Here is a 26482-nt window from a genome sequence, read left to right as displayed (position 1 = left end):
CCTGAAACTAATGTAACATTGTGTGTCAGCTGTACTTTAATTTACTTACTCTACGTAAATAAATTAAAAAAAAACTGCAAAGGATTCATTGAAAACTACTATTGCACACTAAGCTTATTTCAGTTTTGACATGATATAGACTACATGAAAGGTGACTGAAAGTTTTAGGCACCCAGACATGGGGAATTAGATGTTGGTGGTTTGAGTCCGGCTTTTGACTCAGACCTGGGATTGAATATTTTTCTCTGCATCATAAACTTAATAACTCGGTGGTCTTGAGTCGGTAGTTAATATCTCTGAGTCTTGATTCTTCATCTGTAAAATTGGCATAATAATACAACCTTCCTTACAGGGTTGTTGTAAAAATTAAATGAGACACTATATATAAAGCACTAAGGATGCTGCTATCATTGTCATTATTTGCATAACTGTTTTGTATTCTGTTGGCATTTTTGGCATCATTCTGGAAGAGTAGAATTGTGGTTATGGTAAGGCGCTGTGGGTAATTGCCATGATGTTTTTTTTTAAAGATTTTATTTATTTCTTTGACAGAGAGAAATCACAAGAGAGGCAGGCAGAGAGAGAGGAAGGGAAGCAGGCTCTCCACTGAGCAGAGAGCCCGATGTGGGACTTGATCCCAGGATCATGACCTGAGCTGAAGGCAGCGGCTTAACCCACTGAGCCACCCAGGTGCCCAAGGCGCTGTGGGTAAATGTCAGAATGAGCAGTTCTTTTACGAAAATATGGAACCCAGAAGAAGTCTAGGTTCCTCACTTACTGGCTCTGTGACCATGGATAGGTCATTTCTTTGCGTCTTTGTTTTCTTAATTACCAGCAAAGAAGGGACACCTGACCCAGAACCCTCACAGGGAAGTCATGAAACCAAATGGAATCATACATGTTAAACTGTTCTTAAAAATATAGAAATACTATATGTAAATGTTACAAAGATTAAACGTTAGGGAAGTTTTGGTGAGTGTGTCTCACAAATGGGGCCCTGTCAACAGGCCACTTGAGTGCCATTGCTCACGTTTTGATTAATATCGATTATTAACTTGACCATATCATTGTTAAGAACATTTATTTTAAGCGTACTGTGTGAAAGACATGGTGACCTACTTTCCCCTCCATACCTCTAGTACTGGAGTCAGGGAACACGGCTTCAGCACCAGCACTGTCCTGTCTAGATACAGGACTTTGGAGAGGTCAGTTGACCTCTCTAGACATCTGTGCTCATTTCCACAGTAAGGAATTGAGAGTAGTCTCTCTCTAAGCAATTCACTGACAGCACCCCCCCACCCCACCCGTCACCCATGTGTACCCTGGTTTAAGCGATCACTCTCTTGCGTGGAGTGCTGCAAGTCCTAATTGATTTGTCTAATTTTGCTGCCTCTCCAGCTTCTTCCTCCACATCTGTTTCACCTGACTGGCCAATCTTTTCTAGTGGTCATCTTTAGTACCTTTTTCTGTTGCCCTTGAGATAAAGACATGCCCTTTCCTTAGGCCTCTAGACCTGTCCTGGTCTGCCCTGCTTGCCTCTTAGCTAAAAACAATTGCAGCAAACTATCTATCTATCTATCTATCTATCTATCATCTAAACACACAAGCAGACACAAATAAATAGCCTATAGCTTCAGTTTGGAAGTTTCATCCCTCTGGTAGTTTATATAAAAGCTCTTGTTCTTCCTTTATATTTTTACCATGGTTGTGTTTCTGGCAGATGGGGCAAGTTGAGGTTACCTGCTCAGTCAGTATGAGGACTGAAGTGTCTCCACCAGTATTTGTGGAGGAAATCTTTTTAAGATTTTCTTTGCCTTGATGTGTAATCTTATGGAGACTGTGTACCAAATTTTGGGCGAAGGACTCAAGACCAAGGGCTATCTGGGTGTCTAGATAGCTCAGAGCTCATCTGAGCGGATAAGAGATCCAGTCTGCTTCCAAGTTTTTCTGTCTTTCTTTCTTTCTTAGAGTTCAAGAGAGCGTGTATACGCAAGTGGGGAGCAGAGGGAAAGGGAGAGAGAATCTTAAGCAAGTTTCATGCCTAGTGTGGAACCCACCACAGGGCTTTGTCTAATGACTGTGAAATCATGACCTGAGTTAAAATTAAGAGTTAAGACACTTAAATGAGTGAGCCACCCAAGTGCCCCTCCAATTCATATTTTTAACTCAGGTCCCTGAGAGCCCCTCATGAGTTTCTAGTAGGGAAAAGGGAGCCTTAATGCTCATGTGACTATAGGGATTTGAGGGGTTAGAGTAGGAAGGGAAAGGTCTGATAGGGTAGATAGAGGGTTGGAGAAGATTGGGGTATTAAAGGAGGATGGATAAAGGATTCAAGGAAACTGACAGGAAGGTTGAGGGTGGTAAAAAGGATGAAGGAAGAACAGGGTGATGGGAAAGGAGAGGTTTTAGCTGAACCAGTTTGGAGAGTTGCCAAGTTTCGTAAGGAGGACATTGAAGTTCTAAATTGTCTCTAGTAAAGTTTTGCCATTTTTTAAGGCACTGAGCTGAATTAGTGCTATAATGGTGAAGCATGCAGTCAGTGGGAGAGGAGGGAGGGTGCTCAACAGAATGAGTTTCTTATGGGATTAAATGATGAAATCATAAATAAGAATTCAGAGGGGGGCGCCTGGGTGGCTCAGTGGGTAAAGCCTCTGCCTTCAGCTCAGGTCGTGATCTTGGGGTCCTGGAATCGAGCCCCGCATCGGGCTCCCTGCTCATTGGGGAGCCTGCTTCCCCCTCTCTCTCTGCCTGCCTCTCTGCCTACTTGTGATTTCTGTCTGTCAAATAAATAAATAAACTCTTAAAAAAAAATTCAGAGGAACTGGGAAAGAGTACAAGTGTACATTGCGGATATGGTGGGTTTGCTTTGAGACCACCATACTTAAGTGACTGTTGCGACAAAGGAAGTCAAATGTATTTTTTAGTTTCCCGTTTTTTTTTTTAATTAATTAATTTATTTTTTTCAGCGTAACAGTAGTCATTGTTTTTGCACAACACCCAGTTCTCCATGCAATATGTGCCCTCCCTATTACCCACCACCTGGTTCCCCCAACCTCCCACCCCCGCCCCTTCAAAACCCTCAGGTTGTTTTTCTCTTATGGTTCATCTCCCCTTCCAGTTTTCCTCTGCTTCCTTCTCCTCTCCATCTCCCAATGTCCTCCATGTCATTTGTTATGCTCCACAAATAAGTGAAACTATATGATACTTGACTCTCTCTGCTTGACTTATTTCACTCAGCATAATCACTTCCAGTCCCGTCCATGTTGCTACAAAAGTTGGGTATTCATCCTTTCTTCTTTTTTTTTTTTTTTAATAAACATATAATGTATTTTTATCCCCAGGGGTACAGATCTGTGAATCGCCAGGTTTACACACTTCACTCACCATAGCACATACCCTCCCCAGTGTCCATAACCCCCTCCCCCTCTCCCAACCCCACCTCCCCCCAGCAACCCCCAGTTTGTTTTGTGAGATTAAGAGTCATTTATGGTTTGTCTCCCTCCCAATCCCATCTTGTTTCATTTATTCTTCTCCTATCCCCCTAACCCCCATGTTGCATCTCCATGTCCTCATATCAGGGAGATCATATGATAGTTTTCTTTCTCCGATTGACTTATTTCACTAAGCATGATACCCTCTAGTTCCATCCACGTCGTCGCAAATGGCAAGATTTCATTTCTTTTGATGGCTGCATAGTATTTCATTGTGTATATATACCACATCTTCTTTATCCATTCATCTGTTGATGGACATCTAGGTTCTTTCCATAGTTTGGCTATTGTAGACATTGCTGCTATAAACATTTGGGTACACGTGGCCCTTTGGATCACTATGTTTGTATCCTTAGGGTAAATACCCAATAGTGCAATTGCTGGGTCGTAGGGTAGTTCTATTTTCAACATTTTGAGGAACCTCCATGCTGTTTTCCAGAGTGGTTGCACCAGCTTGCATTCCCACCAACAGTGTAGGAGGGTTCCCCTTTCTCCGCATCCTCACCAGCATCTGTCATTTCCTGACTTGTTAATTTTAGCCATTCTGACTGGTGTGAGGTGGTATCTCATTGTGGTTTTGATTTGTATTTCCCTGATGCCGAGTGACGTGGAGCACTTTTTCATGTGTCTGTTGGCCATCTGGATGTCTTCTTTGCAGAAATGTCTGTTCATGTCCTCTGCCCATTTCTTGATTGGATTGTTTGTTTTTTGGGTGTTGAGTTTGCTAAGTTCCTTATAGATTTTGGATACTAGCCCTTTATCTGATATGTCGTTTGCAAATATCTTCTCCCATTCTGTCAATTGTCTTTTGGTTTTGTTAACTGTTTCCTTTGCTGTGCAAAAGCTTTTGATCTTGATGAAATCCCAATAGTTCATTTTTGCCCTTGCTTCCCTTGCCTTTGCCGATGTTCCTAGGAAGATGTTGCTGCGGCTAAGGTCAAAGAGGTTGCTGCCTGCGTTCTCCTCAAGGATTTTGATGGATTCCTTTCTCACATTGAGGTCCTTCATCCATTTTGAGTCTATTTTTGTGTGTGGTGTAAGGAAGTGGTCCAATTTCATTTTTCTGCATGTGGCTGTCCAATTTTCCCAGCACCATTTATTGAAGAGGCGGTCTTTTTTCCATTGGGCATTCTTTCCTGCTTTGTCAAAGATTAGTTGACCATAGAGTTGAGGGTCTATTTCTGGGCTCTCTATTCTGTTCCGTTGATCTATGTGTCTGTTTTTGTGCCAGTACCATGCTGTCTTGACGATGACAGCTTTGTAATAGAGCCTGAAGTCCGGAATTGTGATGCCACCAATTTTGGCTTTCTTTTTCCATATTCCTTTGGCTATTCAAGGTCTTTTCTGGTTCCATATAAATTTTAGGATTATTTGTTCCATTTCTTTGAAAAAAATGGATGGTATTTTGATAGGGGTTGCAATGAATGTGTAGATTGCTTTAGGTAGCATAGACATTTTCACAATATTTATTCTTCCAATCCAGGAGCATGGAACATTTTTCCATTTCTTTGTGTCTTCCTCAATTTCTTTCATGAGTACTTTATAGTTTTCTGCATATAGATTCTTAGCCTCTTTGGTTAGGTTTATTCCTAGGTATCTTACAGTTTTGGGTGCAATTGTAAATGGGATTGACTCCTTAATTTCTCCTTCTTCTGTCTTGTTTTTGGTGTAGAGAAATGCAACTGATTTCTGTGCATTGATTTTATATCCTGACACTTTACTGAATTCCTGTACAAGTTCTAGCAGTTTTGGAGTGGAGTCTTTTGGGTTTTCCACATATAGTATCATATCATCTGCGAAGAGTGATAGTTTGACTTCTTCTTTGCCAATTTGGATGCCTTTAATTTCTTTTTGTTTTCTGATTGCTGAGGCTAGGACTTCTAGTACTGTGTTGAATAGCAGTGGTGATAATGGACATCCCTGCCGTGTTCCTGACCTTAACGGAAAAGCTTTCAGTTTTTCTCCATTGAGAATGATATTTGCGGTGGGTTTTTCATAGATGGCTTTGATAATATTGAGGTATGTGCCCTCTATCCCTATACTTTGAAGAGTTTTGATCAGGAAGGGTAGTTTCCTGTTTTATATAAGAGTTATGTTTACATGTACTACATAATCTTTTAAGTGTGCATTAGCATTATGTCTGAAAAAATAACAAATATGCCTAGATTTTAAAAGTATAGCTAAGAAATGCTGATCATATGCTGAGCTTTCATCAAGTTGTAATCTTTTGTGCTCGTGGAGGGTCCTGATGTTGATGGCTGCTGACTGATCGGGTTGGTGGTTGCTGAAGGTTGGGGTGGCTGTGTTAATTTCTTAAAATAAGAAAACAGTTGACATTTGTTGCATTGATTGACTCTTCCTTTCATGAACGATTTCTCTGTACCATGTGATGCCTTTTGATAGCATTTTACCTATAGTACAATTTCTTTAAAAACTGAAGTCAGTCCGGGTGCCTGGGTGGCTCAGTCGCTAAACGTCTGCCTTTGGCTCAGGTCATGATCTCTGTGTCCTGGGATGGGATGGAGCCCTGGCTTCCTGCTCAGCGGGAAGTCTGCTTCTCCCTCTCCCACTCCTCCTGCTTGTGTTCACTCTCTTGCTGTCTATTTCTCTCTCTGTCAAATAAATAAATCTTAAAAAATTCAAGTCAGTCTTCTCAACCCTGATGCTACTTTATCAGCTAAGTTGATGTAATATTCTAAATCCTTTGTTGTCATTTCTGCCGTCTTCACAGCATCTTCACCAGGAGTGGATTCCATCTCAAGAAACCACTTTCTTTCCTCATCTAGAAGAAGTAACTACTCAGCTGTTCAGGTTTTTTGAATTGAAAGAGATTGCAGCAATTCAGTCACATCTTTAGGTTCCACTTCTCGTTTTCATTTCTGTCACATCTGCAGTTACTTTCTCTGTTGAGGTCTTGAACCTCTAAAAGTCATCTGTAAGGGTTGGAATCCAAACTCTTGTTAATGTTAATGTTTTTTATCTCTTTCCATGATTCATGAATATTCTTAATGGCATCTAGAATGGTGAATCCTTTCCAGAAGGTTTTCAGTTTACTTTGCCCAGATTCATCAGAGGAATCACTGTCTGTGACAGCTATAGCTTTACAAAATATATTACTTAAATTATAAGACTTGAACGTTGAAACTACTCCTTGCTCTGTGGGCTTCAGAATGGATGTTGTGTTAGCAGGCATGAAAACAGCATTAATCTTGATGGACATCTCCATCAGACCTCTTGGGTGACCAGGTGCATTGTCAACAAGCAGTAATATTTTGAAAGGCATTTTTTCTCTGAGAAGTGGGTCTCAACAGTGGGCTTAAAACATTCAGTAAACCATGTTGTAAACAGATACGTTGTCACCCAAGCTTTGGTGTTCCATTTACAGAGCAGGCAGAGTAAATCTAGTATAATTCTTTTTTTTTTTTTTTTTTTAATTTCTTTTCAGCGTAACAGAATTCATTGTTTATGTACCATACCCAATGCTCCATGCAATACGTGCCCTCCATAATACCCACCACCTGGCTCCCACAGCCTCCCACCCCCCATCCCTTCAAAACCCTTAGGTTGTTTTTCAGAGTCCATAGTCTCTCATGGTTCATCTCCCCTTCCAATCTAGTATAATTCTTAAACACCCTAGGATTTTCAGAATGGCGAATGAGCATTGCTTCAACTTAAAGTCACATTACAAGAGAGTCAGTTTATCTTTTGACGATTTGAAGCCAGGAATTGACTTCTCTCCAGCTGTGGAAGTTCTAGATGGCATCTTTTCCCAATATAAGGTTGTTTTGTTTTCATTGAAAATGTATTGTTTGGTGTAGCCACCTTCCTTAATTATCTTAGCTACATTTTTTGCATAACTTCGTTCTGTTCCTATATCAGTACTTGCTGCTTTACTCTACACTTTTTTGGTTACAGAGATGGCTTCTTTCTTTAAATCTCACTCTTTCTTTAAATCTCATGAGCCAACCTCTGCTAACTTCAAACTTTCCTACAGCTCCCTCGACTCTCTCAGTCTTCATAGAATTGAAGTGAATTTGGGCCTTGCTCCGGGTTAGGCTTTGGAGTAAGGGAATGTTGTGGCTGGTTTGATCTATATAGACCACTAAAACTTTTTCCATATCATCAATAAGGCTGTCATGCTTTCTTATCACTTTTATCTTGACTGGAGTAGCACTTTTAATTTCCTTCAAGAGCTTTCCCTTTGCACTCACTCCTTGGCTAACTGGTGCAAGAGGCCAAGCTTTCAGCCTCTCTCAGCTTTTGATATGCCTTCCAGTCAGTGTAATCACTTCAGGCTTTTAATTTAAAGTGAGGGGATCTGTGACTCTTTCACTTGGACACTTAGGGGCCATTGTAGGGTTATTCATTGGCCTCATTTCAGTATTGCTGTGTCTCAGGGAATACAGGGGCCTGAGGAGAGGGAGAGAGGGGAATGTCTAGTTGGTGGTGCATTCAGAACACAGAAAACGCTTAACAATTTTGTTGTCTTATATGGCTGCAGTTCGTGGTGCCCTAAAATAGAGGAGTAGCATTGAAGATCACTGATCAAAGATTATCACAACAAGTAAAATGATAATGAAAATGTTAGAAATATTGGGAGAATTACCATAATGTGAAATATGTACGTGAAGTGAGCAAATGCTGTTGGAAAAATAGCACCAATAGACTTGCTTGATGCAGAGTTGCCCCAAACCTTTAATTTGTAAAAAATGCAGTATTTGGGAGGTGCAGTAAAGTGAAGTGCGAAAGAATGAAGTGTGCCTATATTCCCTTGTGATGAGCCAAGGAAATTCCCACTGTAATCTCCACTGGAGGAGTCAAGGGATAATACAATAGCTGGGAGTATTCCTACTCAGGAGTCAGGGTGTAATTCTCAAAGAGCCAAAGAAAAAAGTTTCTTCACCAGAAAATATCAAAGTACCACGTTGCAAAAGACTAGATGTCTGGAGCACTGGTTCCAGAGCTGACCTTAGGGAAAGATACATGAATCTCTGGACAAGAAAGGAATTTAAATATCATTGTCAAAGTGGGGGTTGTGTGTGTCCACTGTTGAAGTCCAGCCCTCATCCAAGTCATGTCACCATACAATATAAAAAATAAATCCCTACTTAGGGAGATTATTCAAAAAGATTATTTTAATAGGTAGAATATTCTGAGCACAAGATATGTAGGTGTCCCAAGAGCAAGCACAAAAAGACTTTTCTCTGGAGGTGAATAGTGCCAGGAGGAACTTTTTGGGAGAGTGGGATAAGCTGGTGGGAGTTAGGAGATGACGTGGCCACGGTAGTTTAACAGGAGATGTTTTTTTCTTGTGGTCACCTTATACTCAGAATGAGTCCTTAAGAGAGGGTGTTCTGTGTTTTGCTTAAGCTGAGAGCTAGCTAAAAAGTTCAGAGGTCTGTGGGGAGTAGATAAGCTTGACTAAACTTTGAACAAGTCAATAGGTAAGTAATGGGTATTTGTGAACACTTGGCCAGAATTAATGTAAAATCCTTTTGGGTTTATGACAAATATATTGTTAGATCAGGTTCTGCAGAATTCCTTTTGGATATTAGTAGATATTTTTACCGTATCACTGTCAGGCAGTGAACTCTTGCTACGTATTGGGGATAAACTTAGTTATATTGCTCCTGTTCCCAAAGGGCAGAGATCCTAGTTGAAGTAGAAAATATCTTTTTGAAAATGCTAATATCAGAAAAGTGCGAAAGACTGTAAGAGCTCAAAGAAGGAAAGCTGAAGCAATTGGGAAGATTCATGGAATAGAAAGATTTAAATCGGCCTTGAAGAGCTTTCTTGCTGGGATAATGAAAGGGAGGTATGGAGTGGGCAGGAAAATGAATACGCTATAGTAATGTAGTATGATGTCCTCACAGTCAAGCTGTTCAAACCAGCTTGTATGATGCAGAGGCTGTAAAAAAGGAGTCTGAGGTAGAAGTCCCCTGGTGGTGGCCTGAAGTATTGAGACTTTTTATTTTAGGCAAAGGAAATCAGAAAGCTTTTTGAGTTGGATCAAGTAGAAGTACTAAAAGTGGAAAATGGTGGGAGAGTGTTGAGATCACTTACTATTAAGGTAGTTTAGGCATAAGGTCATGAAGGTCTAGAGTAGGATAGTGGTTCTGAAAATGGAAAAGAGGCAGATTTAAGGACATGCTAAAGAAGAGTCAGCGGGACAGTATTTGGCAGACTGGGGAAAAGGGAGGTGTCAAAGAGGGTGTCCACTGTGTACCCATAAGATTAGTAAAATGGTACCACTGACTTTTGAAGATATATATTTATGTGTATGTACATATGTATTATACAAACACACACGTGTGTGTGTGTGTGTGTGTGTGTGTTTAGTTTTTGTCAGGTTGTGGGGAAGGTGATGAATTTAATTTAATGTATGGAAGAGATGGCCAACAAGATGTTACAGGTGCAGTACTGAAGGTTAGGCTGGCAATGATGATGATTTGATAATTATCTGAAGAGAGTTGCTTTATTGACTAGGTGAACTTGCAGATTTTCTCTTCTGTTCTTTATATTTCTGGAACAAGAGACAATCTTGGGCATACCCATATTTGAGAAGTGGGAGGAAGATTTGAAACTAAAAAGCAGATGAAGCATGACCAGAAAAACAAGAGTAAATGTAGTACAAGGAGAATTTTACATAGGTAGGGTTATGGTCAACATTGTTGCTAAACAGAAGTCAAAAATAAGGACTGAGAAAAGGCCACTGGATTGCTTCTGGAGACTTGACGGGAGCAGTTTTAGGTGAGTGATGGGTGGGAAATTAGTCTTAAGTTAGACTAAGATGGTAGTATGAAGTGTATTTAATACTGTAAGATTTTGTGGCTAGGAGAAATATAATTCTCTTGGTGGTCGCAAGGTTAGGGTTATTAGAACAAAGTTTTTTGATAGCAGGCATCTGGCAGGAGCCGTTGAAGACACAAGAAATAGGGAATAATCCATAGAGCAAAGTTGCAGAGAGGACGTAGAGAGACTGAATCAAAAGTATTGCTTCAACCTTAAAAAGAAGAAAAGGTAACTTGTCATTTGTGACTGAAGACAAGATAAAGGAGGATGGGTGGGATATATAGAAATTTTTGAGAAGTTCAAATTAAGATGTTGGGGATATATGACATTTACCTTGCTTCCTGTCTCACTGAGATTATTTTAGGAGATGATCTGATATGGAAGGATTCAAGGCATGGAATTTTTCTTTAGGAAAGCAGAAAAGGTTTAGAAAGGCTACTAGAGAAAGTTTGGTAGGAAGTTAATAAAGGAAAATGAGGATTCCTAAGCATCTATGCAGGTTCCACTAAAGGGATATGTTGGCAGATATTTGGATTATCTGGCTATTAGGAAGTTAGAAGGTAAGCTCTTTGGAATGGAAGTTAATGGAATGCATGACATATATGCTACAACTGTGTGTGTGTGTGTGTGTGTGTGTGTCTCCTATTTCTTTCATAGATTAAAACAATATTACCAATCAAATTATACCTTTCAGATATCTCATTTGATACATTGTTGAATGGATATTGGTTGTAATATTGTAGAAAGTATTCAAGTATCAGAAGGGTGGTTAGACAGGATGAACCCTGGATTTCCTTTTAATAGTTGGTAGGTAAACACGGTGTTATTTTTTTGAAAAGATTTTAAAGTAATCTCCACACCCAACATGGGGCTCCAGACTCACAAAACCAAGATCAAGAGTTAACATGCTCTACTGACTGAGGCGGGTAGGCGGCCCTACGAATAGACCCTTAGAAATCTTAATTTAAAATAGTACTGCTCAGTTAAAAGAAGTTAACTCGTCCCCCAATCTCAGCCCTCTTTTTTTTTTACCCCTTTTGTGGAGAAGCCTTTTGAGATCTTAAATGATCAGAAAGCTTCTTTGGATTTTGTAGACCAAATATTCAGTAGAAATATTAATGTTTGACTTGAAAGTCGTAAACAGATTTGCTAATACCTGATACCCCGTACAGATTTAGTACACAGTTTTCAAGGATAGCGCCATAAAGAAAGTTGCTCAATGAATATTAGATTATTATCACTTTTGGATTTTAAATTGTAAGTTCTCTCAGGCAGTTGTTTAGCCTGCTTAGCCCTGTGTACTTAGCATTGTGCCCCTAACTAACGGGGAGACCCTTTTCCTGATTTTTGTAATTGGTTCATAGCATGAAGGGCTCAGTATAAGAGAGTACAGTAGACACTGGGTACTCATAAATCATTGTGACAAATGAAGGCATGAAATTATTTAAAAGTGACTCTGTGAGGGAAATTTATTAATTTGCCAAAAGCAGTATTAGATAAACAGAATAAACAGACAGGGCTCTTAGTCACTTTTTAAAAAAACTATCCACCTGTTTGTTTTTGATTAAGACAGATGGATTTAAGCTTAGTAGAGAAATTCATGTTATACTTCTAGATGAAAATTGTGGACTTTATAACTCCACTTGGCAGCCATAATCCATAAACTGGATTATAGATTCATACACTGGATAAACATCACTTTTTTCTTTATACTTTTTTAAGCACCTTAATTTTTTTGAAATTAAATTCTTAAACAAGGTAGTGGTTACTTTTTTTTTTTTTTTTTTAAAGATTTATTTATTTGACAGATAGAGATTACAAGTAGGCAAGTAGGCAGAAAGGCAGGCAGAGAGAGAGAGAGGAGGAAGCAGGCTCCCAGCCAAGCAGAGAGCCCGATGCGGGGCTCGATCCCAGGACCCTGGGATCATGACCTGAGCCGAAGGCAGAGGCTTTAACCTGCTGAGCCACCCAGGCGCCCCGGTAGTGGTTACTTTTAAATGGTACTTGGTATTGCCTTTGGACGACACAGCTTTAGACCTTTAGTTAAGTAATTGTGAGAGAAGATTGTGTACATCATTGCATAACTGTTATTATTTTTCCTCCCCTCATTTGTATTCTTCATCTCAGCCTTTAGATCTGTGCTATCCAATACAACCACTTGTCTATTTAAATTTAAATGAATTAAGGTTAAATAAAGATTTAATTTCTTAGTCACACTAGCCACATTTTTAAGTGCTCTCTAGCATGTGGCCAGTGGATACTGTATTGCCCAGTGGAGAGTATATTTCTGTCATCAGGGAAAGTTCTTTGGGATAGTTGTGCTCATGATCTTTAATTACTAATGATGCCAGGAAAGTATATGTCAGGAACTTGGAAAAGATACATGAAAACTCCCCAAACCATAGAATTTATACAACTTACAATTCTACCAGTTTCAGCCTTTTCAAAGTTAAATATTATTTCTTTAGGATAGGCCTTATATTTAGTTTTGATATTAGGTCTCATTCAGAGATCATCATTATCATTATTTTTTTAAAGATTTTTAAAATTTATTTGACAGAGAGAGAGAGTACAAGGAAACAGAGTGGTAGGCAGAAGGAGAGGGAAAAGCAGGCTCCCCACCGAGCAGGGAGCCTGATTTGGGGCTTAATCCCAGGACTCTGGGATCATGACCTGACTTGAAGGCAACCACTCAACAGACCGAGCCACCCAGGTGCCCCCAGAGATCATTCTGATAATAATGGAAAACAGAATAAAATTGTTGTGTTAAAAACGGCCTCTGCCAGACTGTTTATTTAACAGGTTTATTAAGATATAATTGATAATACAATAAATTGTGCATATGGAAATTGTATTTAATAAGTTTTGATAAATATACCTCTCTCGAACTGTCCTCATAGACATAATACACCTATTACCCGCAGGTTTCCTCGTGCCTGTTTATAATCTCTCCCTGTATAATCCCTTTCTTTTTTACCCTTTTTGTCTACCTCCAGACAACCACTGATCTGCTTTCTTTCACAATAGAGTAATTTAACTTTCTAAAATGTTATATAAATGGAGTCATGCAGTTTATACTTTTTTTAGGGGGGGTCTGACTTCTTTCACTGTATATGATTATTTTGAGATTCACATGTTATATGAGATCCCATGTTATGTGTACAAATAGTTCATTACTTTGTATTTACGAATATATCACGGTTTGTTCATCCATTAATTTATTGATGACATTTGTGTTGATCCCAGTTTGGCCTTATTTCATATAAGCTGCTATGAACTTTTATGTACAGGTCTTTATATTGACATATGTTTTTATTTCTCTTGAGTAAATACCTTGGCATGGAATGGCTGGATCATATGGTAGGATGTATGTTTAACCTTTTAAGAAACTGTCAAACTGTTATCCAAAGTGGCTGCACCATATACATTCCCCCCAGGAGAGTGTGAGTGTTCCACTGGCTCCATATCCTTTTGAATTCTTGGTATGGCCAAACTTTTTAATTTTATGTGACAGACTGTTGTAATAAGAAAAGACTGTCCTAGTAGAATTATTTCCTTGCTCTTGCAACTTTTTGTATTTAAATGCTGCAAAAATAGTATTTTGTTTGTGAAGAGACTTTAAGACAGTCTTCTATAGATTTATTTACTCTTATTTTTGATAATATTTGTTCACTAATGTTGATTTGAAACTCAATTTATAGGAACCATTCCTTTCCTTTCTTTTTACTTACATATTTTTCTTTTTTTGTTTTAGCGGCCCCTTTGTTGCTTTATGCAAACAGACGGGACTTGCGATTGGTTGATGCTACAAATGGCAAAGAGAATGCTACAATTGTTGTTGGAGGTTTGGAGGATGCAGCTGCGGTGGACTTTGTGTTTGGTCATGGCTTGATATACTGGAGTGATGTCAGCGAAGAAGCCATTAAACGAACAGAGTTTAACAAAACTGAGAGTGTACAGAATGTTGTTGTCTCTGGATTATTGTCCCCTGATGGACTGGCATGTGATTGGCTTGGAGAAAAATTATACTGGACAGATTCTGAAACAAATCGGATTGAAGTTTCTAATTTAGATGGATCTTTACGAAAAGTGTTATTTTGGCAAGAGTTGGATCAACCCAGAGCTATTGCCTTAGATCCTTCAAGTGGGTAAGTTTTGTGCAATGTACAGACCATTTTGCATCTCTGTTTCCTGGCTTCCGTTTGCTAGCATAGACAACCCCCACCCCCATCCCCAAGAGAAAAGAAAGATCAAAAACTGAATTTCAGATTCTTTGAGTTTCTCTGTGAAGCAGACTTGAATGTGGGAAATTATGTTGTGTTCTTCAAGTAAGATGTTTCTGTAAATTTTGTGATAATTGTGTTTCTGACATTACTTATGGGATAGCCATAGATAGAGTTTTTGCATTTAATAATTACGAGAGGATAATTAGAAGGCAGAGAAGAAGGGATGAAGCCCTAACAAGAGTAGCATTTGATAGCTCAAGACAATGTAAAACAGTCTTATGGATCGTACAACTTTTAGTGTAAATGCAGTCATTTTGTTATACTGGTATCTTTTTATTAAACTTTAAAGTATTATTTAATATGTCAGTATTGAATGAAAAACAAAAATTAAGTTGTTAACTCATTTCTATGTAGTTAAACATATATGTGCTGTAAAGGTTTAAAGGTTTATTTTCTAAAGAGAAGGGAAACTTCAAGCTATGGGTAAATCTCATTAGAAAATGTCAACTGTCATCACATGCTTCTGTTACTATGCTTCACTTCTGTCATATACCATTCCTTGATACTTGTTTATTGAATATGTTGTTATGCCAGAGTCTGTCATGGTAGATTACTAAACATTAACCTGAAATGAGTTACTTGTAATTGTTTAAAATGTAAAGATAAGTAACTTGCAAATAACCATCTTAACACTCTGTTTTCTTTGACTTTCAAGTATGTTGGAATGCTTAAAAACACATTTATAGAAGGGAGTGGATTAATATTATGTAACAGAATGTGGGGGGAAAATGAAAGAAAGTTTTATGTGTGCTCCTTTGTCTTGGTATCAGGCTTTACTTGGTGACAAAGTTTAAAGAAGATGCCGTGTTGTAGGAAAATGAAAAGATTTGTCTGTCCCTGAAAGATAATGTGGGTAATACTGTAGTGAAACTTTAGGGAGAGAAGTTCTGGAATACATATATGTAATTTGTATAATATATAAAAAATATATTTTTTAGAGGGACATTAAGAGGTATCTGTTAAAGTCAGATGGTCTCTTAATAAAGCATCAGAAAGTATTGTGGCTCTCGTGGTAGGAAAAAGGGTTGGCTGTCCCAAGGAGGAGGTCAGAGATGTTGGATATGCAGTAAACTGTACTGATGAAAAATTTGGTTGTTGAGAACTTGCAAGATACTTTTGAGAAATGGAATCTTTGTTTTGCCAGCAGTTTGTGAGTCGCAGAGAGTGTTGAAATGTTTGTGAGGTTACTGCTTTATAGAATACACAGGGTTTTGGTGCTCTCAGTGGTCATTAGGGAATAGTACTTTGGTGAAAAGAGAAATATTTCTTTAAAAAATTGTTTTTGAAAAAAATTGTTTTTGACAAATTTAATCTTATAACTATTAGGGCAGTGATGGCAATTTAGCCAAGTATCTTCTAAATAGTATGTTTAGAGCTCTGCTTTTTTTGTACTATTGTTGGGGAGGGAGGAGGGAATATCTTTAAGGATTTACAATTTATTTAAGGACAGAAAACTTGGACAAGAGAACTTTTCCTTCTTCAAAAGCATGTTTATTTGCATTATACAGTATGTATGTGGAGAGAGGAAGAGTGTTAAAGGGAATTGGAAGGGCCACAGGAGCTCTTATGGAGAAGGGGTGGATAATATATAGCTTGGTTACCACAATTCCATAGCAGCATTTAGATCATTTCTACAAGGAATAATTATTTTACAATAGTACATATTCAAGGGAGCCGAATTTATAGGGAACTCTTGACTACTCAGGATCTAATCATCTAATGATTAAACGAATCATTTTCATTTTGTATCCTAAACTAATGAGCTTTACTTCTTGGTGTCAGGTCTGATAAGTGTCTTAGGGAGTAAGTTTATCATACTATTAAAAAATACATTAGAGTTTCTGTGGCTTTAGTTTACCCATGATACTTACCAGCGTTGAAGGTGAGAAACCGCCAGTGACTTAGCTGATCAAGAATATTATTGAAAGAATCAGTAAAAGTGTGCATTGAAGGTAGAAAGTAGTGTTATTTAAGCTTCTAAGGGATAATCAGTGAACACTTTTTCTTGAGGCCTTAAATTTTGGTCAAATACTCAGTGAAATATTTTTTTCATTATTTTTTGATGGTTGTGGTTACTGTTGCCTATGTGTATGAATGTGTGAAAATTTACCCCCCCCATTCTTAAAATCTTTTATAATGTTTGGAAAGTTATGTGTCCTGTGGCTATTTTTAAAATTACACAACTGAAGATTAATAGAATGCATCCAAATGGTATACATTTGGTAATTAGCATGATGGAGTGTAAAATTATATTTTAAACTCATGCATTTAAAAACACATTCTATCAGTCTTCAGTGTTGATCTTAGATTTATGTTAAGGATTGTGATTTTACTGGAAAAGTAATTTTAGATTGAGTACATCACTTATCAAACAGAAGAAATGATTTCTAGATTTATTTTTGGGGAGAGAAAAGAAGTTTACTTTCCAGAGAAAGTACATGAAAACAGTGCTGAAGAAACGTGTAGGCTTTATCAGAGTTCCAGTATCCTGGGTTATAATGTCCAGAAGACTGACTGAACTCTCTCACATCAGCTTATGTAAAAGGAAAGCTATTGAATGACTGGTATTGTTTGAGCCCTGGGAACTAGTGCAGACATCTGTGTGCTTTCGGATGTATGGAGTTCTTTGTGTAATCAGTCCACTTAGCCTAGACTGAAGGAAGATTTTTATTTCCCTCCTGAAATTTGGCCTCTGTTAGTCTGAGATTTTTTTTTTTTTTCCTTTTGAGTGATGGCAGTGTAGAATTCAGAATAAGAAACAGGAAAACTTGTGTATAGAAATTGTTGTAGGGATGAACAAACATACTTAGAGCAGTACCTAAACTTTTAGTGAGGTAATTCCTGACTATTTGACTGCTCTACTTGTGGAGTTTCTTAGTCTGTTCCACAATGACTGAACTAATCGTAGTGATGTTGAGGGCTAGCTGTTTCAGGTACAAATAAAGTAGTTTTAAGGGTTTTTTGTTGTTAAGAATATCTGTACATATTCCAGATTCTTCTGAATATTTTTTAAAAAGTTAAACTTTAGTGATTCAGTCTGAAGTTAATTCATACTGAACAGCTTTGAGAGATTTGGGGAGGGGAGGCGAACCATAAGAGACTATGGACTCTGAAAAACAACCTGAGGGTTTTGAAGGGTCAGGGGTGGAAGGTTGGGGCAACCTGAGGGTTTTGAAGGGTCAAGGGTGGGAGGTTGGGGGAACAGGTGGTGGGTAATGGGGAGGGCACGTTTTGCATGGAGCACTGGGTGTTGTGCAAAAAGAATGAATACTGTTACGCTGAAAAAATAAATAAAATGGAAAAAAATATATATAAATTTTAAAATATATTTTAAAATTTTAAATTTTTTAAATTTAAAAATATATTTTTATCATCAGGAATATTTATAACACTAAATTCCGCTTTAAAAATGCTTGCAGAGGGGCGCCTGGGTGGCTCAGTGGGTTAAAGCCTCTGACTTCAGCTCGGGTCATGATTCCAGGGTCCTTGGGTCAAGCCCCGCATCGGGCTCTCTGCTCAGCAGGGAGCCTGCTTCCCCCTCTCTCTTTCTCTGCCTGCATCTCTGCCTACTTGTGATCTCAGTCTGTCAAATAAATAAAATCTTTAAAAAAAAAATAAAAAAAAAATGCTTGCAGAACTAACACAATGGAAAAAATAATGTATCATTTCCCTAACAAGTGTGTATGTATATACGTATGTATGTATGCACACACACACACATATAATTGTCATATCTTGAGTATGTTTAGAAGTATTTTCTACACTGGTGTGTTCCAGCTGACTAAAGTCATTCCTACCACATAACAGTGTTCAATAAGTATTTTTGAGCAACTGGACCTTATACTTCCTTTCACAATCCTGTTAGTTTTCGTTGTTAGAGGAGAAAGTATTTCCTAAGCAAGTATAAATTTTAGCATCGTTTCATGAATTCTACCCCATTATGTTTTTTTTTTATTTGTTTATTTTCAGTGTAACAGTATTCATTGTTTTTGCACCACACCCAGTGCTCCATGCAATAGGTGCCCTTTCTATTAGCCACCACCTGCTTCCCCAACCTCCCACCTCCCGCCCCTTCAAAACCCTCAGGTTGTTTTTCAGAGTCCATAGTCTCTCATGGTTCATCTCCCCTTCCAATTTCTCTCAACTCCCTTCTCCTCTCCATCTCCCCATGTCCTCCATGTTTTTTGTTACCCCAGTATGGTTTTGAATTTAATTGTTTATTTAAAGCATATTTAAGATTTTTAGTTGTTTCAAGTTATCAAGACAATAGAGCTTGTTTCATGTCACATCTAGATCTCTTATTTACCAGCAAGTCACTTTATTCTTTTGGACTTTAGTCCAAAACATTAAGTTTGAAAAGTGATATATTTAAATAAGTACTCTGTATCTATTTTAAAATTTTTATTTTACGATTATGGACATTATACAAGTCCATTATTTAGGTATGCTACACTTAGAATGTGTTTCTACAGAACAGATTTTTTTTTAAGTTTTATTTTATTTTATTTTATTATTTATTTGTCTGAGAGATTGAGTGCACACAAGCAGGGAGGAGCAGAGGCAGAGGGAGAAGCTTCTCCCCACTGCGCAGGGAGCCCGGTGTGGGACTCCCATCTGAGCCAAAGGCAGCCGCTTAACCGACTGAGTCAGCTGGGTGCTGTATGGAAGAGAGTCTTGAAATTTTGTTTCTGTTGTCCTTATTGTATAAGTCATCATACCCAACCTCCTTTTTTATGGCTGTTTGACCCTAACACCAGTTTGCTGATTCCACTGGATGTAAATTAGAAAATACTTTAAAATTTCAAAAGATTCTTTTTGTTTGAAGAATGAAAGTGTAGCCAGTTACTTTCAGGCAGATTACATAGATTCAGTATAGTTTGGTGGTGGGGTTTTTGAGATTGCCCCAAATTTAAGAGAAATGTGTTAGAACAGCCACTAATCCAGGAAATATGGAGTATTGGCTTGGCTTGACCAGCCTCTGGGATATGATTCAAAGCCCTTGACAATGGAAAAACACACAAACAACTTTTTAAGAATAAATAAGTATGTGTATATGTGTGTATTCTCAAATGTTAGTGTAGGGTTTTTCCCTTTACTTAAAAAAAAACAACCCTTATCCAATTTTTAGTTCTTTATATCTAGTGATATCCATTACCTTCTCTTAGACTGAGTTGTAATTATGTAGTCAAATTTTTTTATGTCCCGTATCTTTTATTGAAGAAACATTGAAAGGGAATATTTGTAGTATAACTAAATGACTTTACCTAGCCCTGTCTCTTAATAGCTTTGCTTTTTAAAGAAGAGCTTTCCTTGCTTGTAGCACTGACCTTTTCCTTTTTCTTTCTTTCTTTTTTTTTTTTAAGATTTTATTTATTTATTTGGCAGAGAGATCACAAGTAGGCAGAAAGAGGGAGAAGCAGGCTCCCTGCTGAGGAGATCCCGAGACCCTAAGATCATGACCTGAGCTGAAGGCAGAGGCTTAATGCACTGAGCCACCCAGGTGCCCCTAACACTGATCTTTTAATTCAGCCTTAGCAGAAAGAAGAATGAAATTTTGTGAGATTCAAGAATAGGATACCTTTAACTGAGTTTTGGCTTTCTGTATTTTGGTGGTGTTCTGTACCTTTCTCTATTCCACTGTGACTGGCTCTTTAGAAATGTAGTAAATTAGTTTTGACTGGCACCAAGTATTTGTGCCATTGAGCCTTTAAGATTTTAGAAGGAGGAGTTTGCCAGATAGCTAATTTGTGAAATAGGAATAAAATGTCTTTTTAAAAAAAATATTTATTAAAATGCACGCACACGATAGAGAGCAAGCTCCAGTACACACATACAGCCAGGGGGAGAGGCAGAGGGAGAAGCAGACTCCCCTTGAGCAGGGAGCCCAGCGCAGGGGCTCCATCCCAGGACCCTGGGATCATGACCTGAGCCTAAGGCAGACCTGGTAAACTGAGAAAGCCTATTTTCTACCCATTAAATCCTAGACCTGATAAGGAATCTTGAGGATCTTTTTTTTTTTTTTTTTAAAGATTTTATTTATTTGACAGAGATCACAAGTAGGCAGAGTGGCAGGCGGGGGGGGGGGGGGTGGGGGGGGGGGAGAGAGAGAGAGACAGAGGAAGGGAAGCAGGCTCCCCGCTGAGCAGGGAGCCTGATGCGGGCCTCAATCCCAGGACCCTGAGATCATGACCTGAGCTGAAGCAGAGGCTTTAACCCACTGAGCCACCCAGGCGCCCCAAGGGAATCTTGAGGCTCTTATAGCTAAATGCCTTCACTTTGTGCCTGAAGAAACCAAGGCCTTAGCTAAAATAGGAGACAGCCAGATTCTTAGTTGAGATTTTCCAATTCCACATTTGGTGCTTTTTTCTTCATGAAAAATATCTTGCTAAAGCAGTGTGTTTTGTTTTACAAATTGAATTACTTTTAAAATGCAGTGTGTTAGCTTTATTTAAAGGAGGCTTTTATAAATTCTTTGTTTTTAGATTTACTCTATCAGTTTCTTATTTTACCATTGCTTTTTGCATCCACTTAATCCATTTGGGTTCATTTTCCTTCTGCTCAAAGTATGTTCTTGAATATTTTCTTTCAGCAAAAGTTGCTTAATGGTAAACTCTCGGTCTTCACCTGAAAATGTGTTTAATTTGCCCTCATTCTTGAATGATAATTAGTTGATGATGGAATCTGGATGATAGTTATTTTCACTCAGTTGTTGGAGGGTATTATGATTTTACTTGTTGCTGTGAGACATCTGATATTTCCTAATTATTGTTGCTTTGTAAGTACTTTATCTGTTTTTTTTGTTTGTTTTTTTTTTTTTCCTGGTTCTTTAAAAGCAGCCCCTAAGCATCTCTTAAGTTTTGATACTCTGTAGCTTTTCCTACCCTGTGCCTAGTTGTTGCTCTATTTTTATATATCCTGCTTAGAATTCATGTTTGTAGAATCTAATCATTATTGTTATCCAGTAGTTCTAGAAACTTACTATGCATTATTTCTTAACTTCTCCTTCATCATCCTTAGTTCCCTTGGAACTCCTGTTTGATGTATGATGGACTAATTTTGTGCTTCATGCCTCTTGATCTTGCTTTCATATTGTCTCTCTTGGCTACTATGTGGTTTATTTTTTCACTTGTCTTCCAGATAACTAATTTAAAAAAACATGAATTCATGTTGATATCTCTGCCACAATCCAGTTCCAATCCACCACCACAGTATTACATTATAGCGTTGGCCCTTTCCTTTTTTGGTCAATTCTGTGACAGTGAGAAACCTGGTTTATCAATATAAATTTCAAATGTTTATCAGATATACAATAGATTGTCATATATTATTCGTAGTGTGCAAGGATTTCAGAATTGCTAACCTGTACTCTTGTGAGCAACAAATTTACTGTCTAGAGTACAATACTATGAAACTATTGTCTGCAGAGTCAAAATACTGTTTTCCAAATTTATTTGGGTAATTTCTTTCTTACCTGTTGCAATGTGGCTGTATTATTCATTCGTAATATATTTATCATGGTTTGTATTCATTTTGAATATCCGCCTTAATATCCTAGCTGATTTTAAGTATTGATTTATATTGGAGTTACATGAAACAGTTGCCACATTTTTGAGAGTTAGAGATAACATGAGTTAGAGTCCTTCCTCCCCATCCTTCTACCCTGGTCCTATTCTCCCTTTCTCTCTTGTCTGTTCCCTCTTATTTATAGATACCTTACTCTTACTCATTTTTGGTTTTATCCTCTTGAAATCCTTTTTGCACAAATGAACTAATACATGAGTATTTTCTTATATTCTCTTTTTTTCTTACATGAAAGGGTAACATACTAAAGTGCTCTTTGGCATTATCTCTTTTTTTACTTAACAGTACATCCTGAATATCATTCCATAGAGCTCTTCCTCATTCTTTTTTACAATGATTGTAGTATTCCATTGTATGAATGTACCATAGTTCATTCAACCACCCTCTTAAGTTTAGACATTTAGGCTGTTTTGTTAGCTCAGATATTTTAAAGCAAAGCCACACAAGATCCTTCTCTTGTGAATGCTTCATTTTACATTCCTAAAAGAGAAAAACATTTTCTTCCATAACCACAGTACTATAATCTTCCAGACAGTCCAAAATGAACAATTCTTTAATATTCTAAACTACTCAGTCTACATTCAGATATGCAAAATAGTCTCAGAAATGTCCTTTATGGTTGGTATGTTTGAATCAGGATCCAAAGCAAGGTTCACAAGTTGCATTTGGTTATGCCTCTTAAGTTTCTCTAGAACAGCATCCCCTCCATCCCCCTCCCTTTTTTTCTCTCAGCCTTGACTTACTGGAAAGATTGTGCAGTTGTCCATTAGAATATTTTAGATTTTGGATTTTCTGAGAGAGTCTTGTGATGTTTAACTTAATTTTATTCTTTTGTATTTCTTACAAAATGAGATTTAGAATAGAAGACTTAAGTGACATTCAGTTTTTGTCATGAATGTTTCATAGGCAATACAGTACTGAGTACTTTATATTCATCACATCAGAAAGTATATAATGTCTTGTCCTACTTACAGTGATACTGAGATCGTTCAGTAGGTTCAGATGCTGAAAATTAATATCTTTATTATAAAGTTGAGTTTTTCCTCTTGTATCCTGTGAATAATTTGTGGGATGATCCTTCTGTACCATACCAATATCCATTTCCTCATCACTTCATTGTCTTAACACCCACTGAGGATCATTTTTTGTGTTATTTCATTAGGGATATTTGTTACTGTTTTATGATGTTTTATGACATGTATTGTATTCCATCTTTTATGTGTTTTAATCATTTTAAGTATTTACAGTTTCTATCAGATTGGTCAGTTGTCTGAAGTTCTTAGAAATTCACTTCTATTCTTTGTTATATTTGCTGATTCTTGCTTAAGGTGAACTGTTTCCTTAGATGTTGTATAGTTTGGTTTATGAGCTGATCTTCAGAAGGGTTGTCGAGAATCCTGAGTGGCCTCATGGGGGTGCATATTCCTCCAGAGAGGTTTTAGTTTGTTTCTGCCAGACACCCTAGGGGTGTTTCCAGGAACAATTTTATTTTTTCTTTGTAAATTAAAGTATAATTTCTTTTTATTTTATTTATTTCTTTGATAGAGATACAAGTAGGCAGAGAGGCAGGCAGAGAGAGAGAGGGAGAAGCAGGCTCCCTGCTGAGCAGAGAGCCCTATGTGGGGCTCAATCCCAGGACCCTGAGATCATGACCTGAGCCGAAGGCAGAGGCTTAACCCACTGAGCCACCCAGGCGCCCCTAAAGTATAATTTCTATACAGTAGAATGCATAGACCTTAATCATGCAGTTTTGACAAATGTGTACATCTCTATTATCATCTCATTCAAGCAGAGATTACTTTTTATGTTTATTTTTTTGAGTTAGAAGTTCCTGTACCATGTACTGAGAATTAATTCAAATTCTAAACCTATGTGAACGAGCGTTGTGGTTATAGAGTTTTTGGTGATTTTTTCCCACCTTTTCAGATTTTTTTTTCAGAGCTCTTTGCCTTTCTCTGCCAGTGGCATATTTTTCTACTTCATTGTTCCCTGAGGGTCTGTGCTTTGTGCAAGAATCTTAGTTCTAACACAATGCTTCTTATGTGTCTGGGCTTTATCTTCCCTGTTTCACTGTGGAAACACAAGTCCCTCAGTTTCTGAGATGAGAAAATCCTCCAGGATTGTTGTAGCATCAAACCTGCACTGCTTTTTACCTCCCTGTTCATTTTTGGCTCTCCGTAGATTTCTCCTACTTTCACGATACCTTAGCTGTACATTTAAGAGTGTTTATATATTTTTATTTTGTGTATATGTATGTATTAGTCTTTTTGGGGTCTTTAACAAAATACTACCTAGTAGCTTATAACTGGTGGCTTATAAGAAATTTATTGCTCACAGTTCTGGAGTCTAGGAAGTCCAAGAATAAGATGCCAGCGTGGTCCCTTTCTAGTAAGGGCCCCTTCCTGGTTCATAGCCTTTTTGCTATGTCCTCCTGTGGTGGAACAGCCTAGGGTTTGCTTTGTAGCTCTGTCCTCATGACTAAGCACCTATTAAAGGCCCCACATGCTAATACTGTCAACTTTGAGCATTAGGACTTCAACCTGTGAATTTTAAGGGAACACAAACATTCAGACTATAGCAATGTATAAATCAAATAGACTAACCAGTGGTTCTAGAGGTTTTGTGAAAGGAGGGATTTCTGGTTATTTTGTTACTAAATTATCAGAAATAGAAACTCTGACTTTCATGTTTTTAAATATTGCCTTTTCTTATTGTGGATATATGTACATGATAGTTGAGCATTATTCATACTTACTAATAATGTGTATTAATGACTTCTTTTAATTATAGATAGGATTATATAAGTTACTTCAAGGATCATGAAGTGATTTGTGATCTAGTATAGATTTGATTCACTTAGTTTTTATGACTCAATTCTAAATGTTTTCTTAATTAGCCACCATTGTGTGTAATTACATCTTGTAAAGGGTGAAAATTTATCCCTTCAGTTTAGGTTTATTGAATATTTTTGAATATTTTTGTTAGGGGAGACTGGATTCAGATTGAGTAACGTGCTAGATTAGGGGTTTGTGAATATTTTGGAAAATTTATTACTTTACCAGTATCTAATTTTAGACATTATATGCTTTGGAATGTAATAAATTTGTATAAGACAAATTTGTATAAAGTGGCTGGAATGTAGTCTGATTGTTGGTTGAGATATTTTTACTTTCTGGCATAAGAAATTTTTATTTTTATTTTTTTATTTTTTATTTTTTATTTTTTTGGCATAAGAAATTTTGATGTTTTGAAACTTAATATTTTCTTTACTTACTGTAATTACTTCCTAATTTAAAAAAAGCCTGTCTTCTACCCTTCACTTCATTTAAAATTTATTTTCCAGAAAGTATTGCAGTGAATATCAGGCCAGATACAGTGATAAAATTACATTTGTATGGAAACTAGTGAACAGCATTTAACAACCTGGTACTGGTTCATGATTTTTGATGAATAGCAGATGTGAATACTATGTTAAACTGGCACTGTAACCATGTATATTTAATTCTTCAGTATCAAGTAAGAATGTTTATCTTCTCTTAAGTCAAAGCCAAAATAGAATGCATTGAAGCCAAAATAAATTAGGGGCCAAATAGACCACATAATTGGAGAGTTAGTAATAATTGTTGGTGAAGAGAGATTTCTTCTATATGAGCCTGTAGCCTGGGTTTTGAGAAGCCACAGGATATATTTATCAGACACTCTTGCATTTCCTAAAGGATACTAAAATTAGCTTTAAAAAAAAATAATACTGATAAAAAAGCCTTTGCAGAATATATACACAGCTAGTCGAATTTACCAACTTTATTGTTAAGTACTTCTAGGTAATCATAGGTTTCTAAGTTAGGTTAACTGCCCAAACAAAAGAAGTAAGTCAAACCAAAACTATTCCTTAATATGTGCACCCCAATTATTTTTTATTTTTGGAAAGATAAAGCGATGTAGTCAAGGAGTTTATTACCCCATAGTCTAATTTTTTTTTAAAGATTTACTTTTTTATTTGAGAGAGAGAGTGCATATATGTGACTGGGGGGTTGCAGAGGGAGAGAATCTCCAAGCAGACTCCCCACTGAGTGCAGAGCCCTGCACTGGGCTGGAACTCCACACTGGGCTTGATCCCATGACCCATAAGACCAATGACCTGAACCAAAACCAGGTGCTCAGCCAAGCCACCCAGGCACCCCAACCTCGTAGTCTAATTTTTAATTGCTGATTTAAGGGGAAGATTTGAAGCCTCAGTGTCAAATATTCCTTGTTCTAATAACAGAAAATGTTTATGTCATATCCTAACAGAGAATATGCAGAATTTTTTTCCTTAGGAATCTTTATTCCCCT

The 26482-nt window shown here is 37.5% G+C and overlaps 1 protein-coding gene across 1 annotated transcript in view; it reads left to right on the top strand.

Annotated features, from left to right (window-relative positions):
- Positions 1-26482, top strand: part of LRP6 (LDL receptor related protein 6) — a 175962-nt gene that overhangs the window by 16840 nt on the left and 132640 nt on the right. The window contains exon 2 of the mRNA XM_046011596.1: positions 14038-14431. Coding sequence (XP_045867552.1) covers positions 14038-14431 — 394 coding nt within the window. The remainder of the gene's footprint in view (positions 1-14037; positions 14432-26482) is intronic.

Source organism: Meles meles, chromosome 7 (assembly GCF_922984935.1).
Source record: "Meles meles chromosome 7, mMelMel3.1 paternal haplotype, whole genome shotgun sequence".
NCBI lineage: Eukaryota > Metazoa > Chordata > Mammalia > Carnivora > Mustelidae > Meles > Meles meles.
The sequence above is the reverse complement of the archived record's forward strand: the minus strand, read 5'-3'. Positions and strand labels throughout refer to the sequence as shown.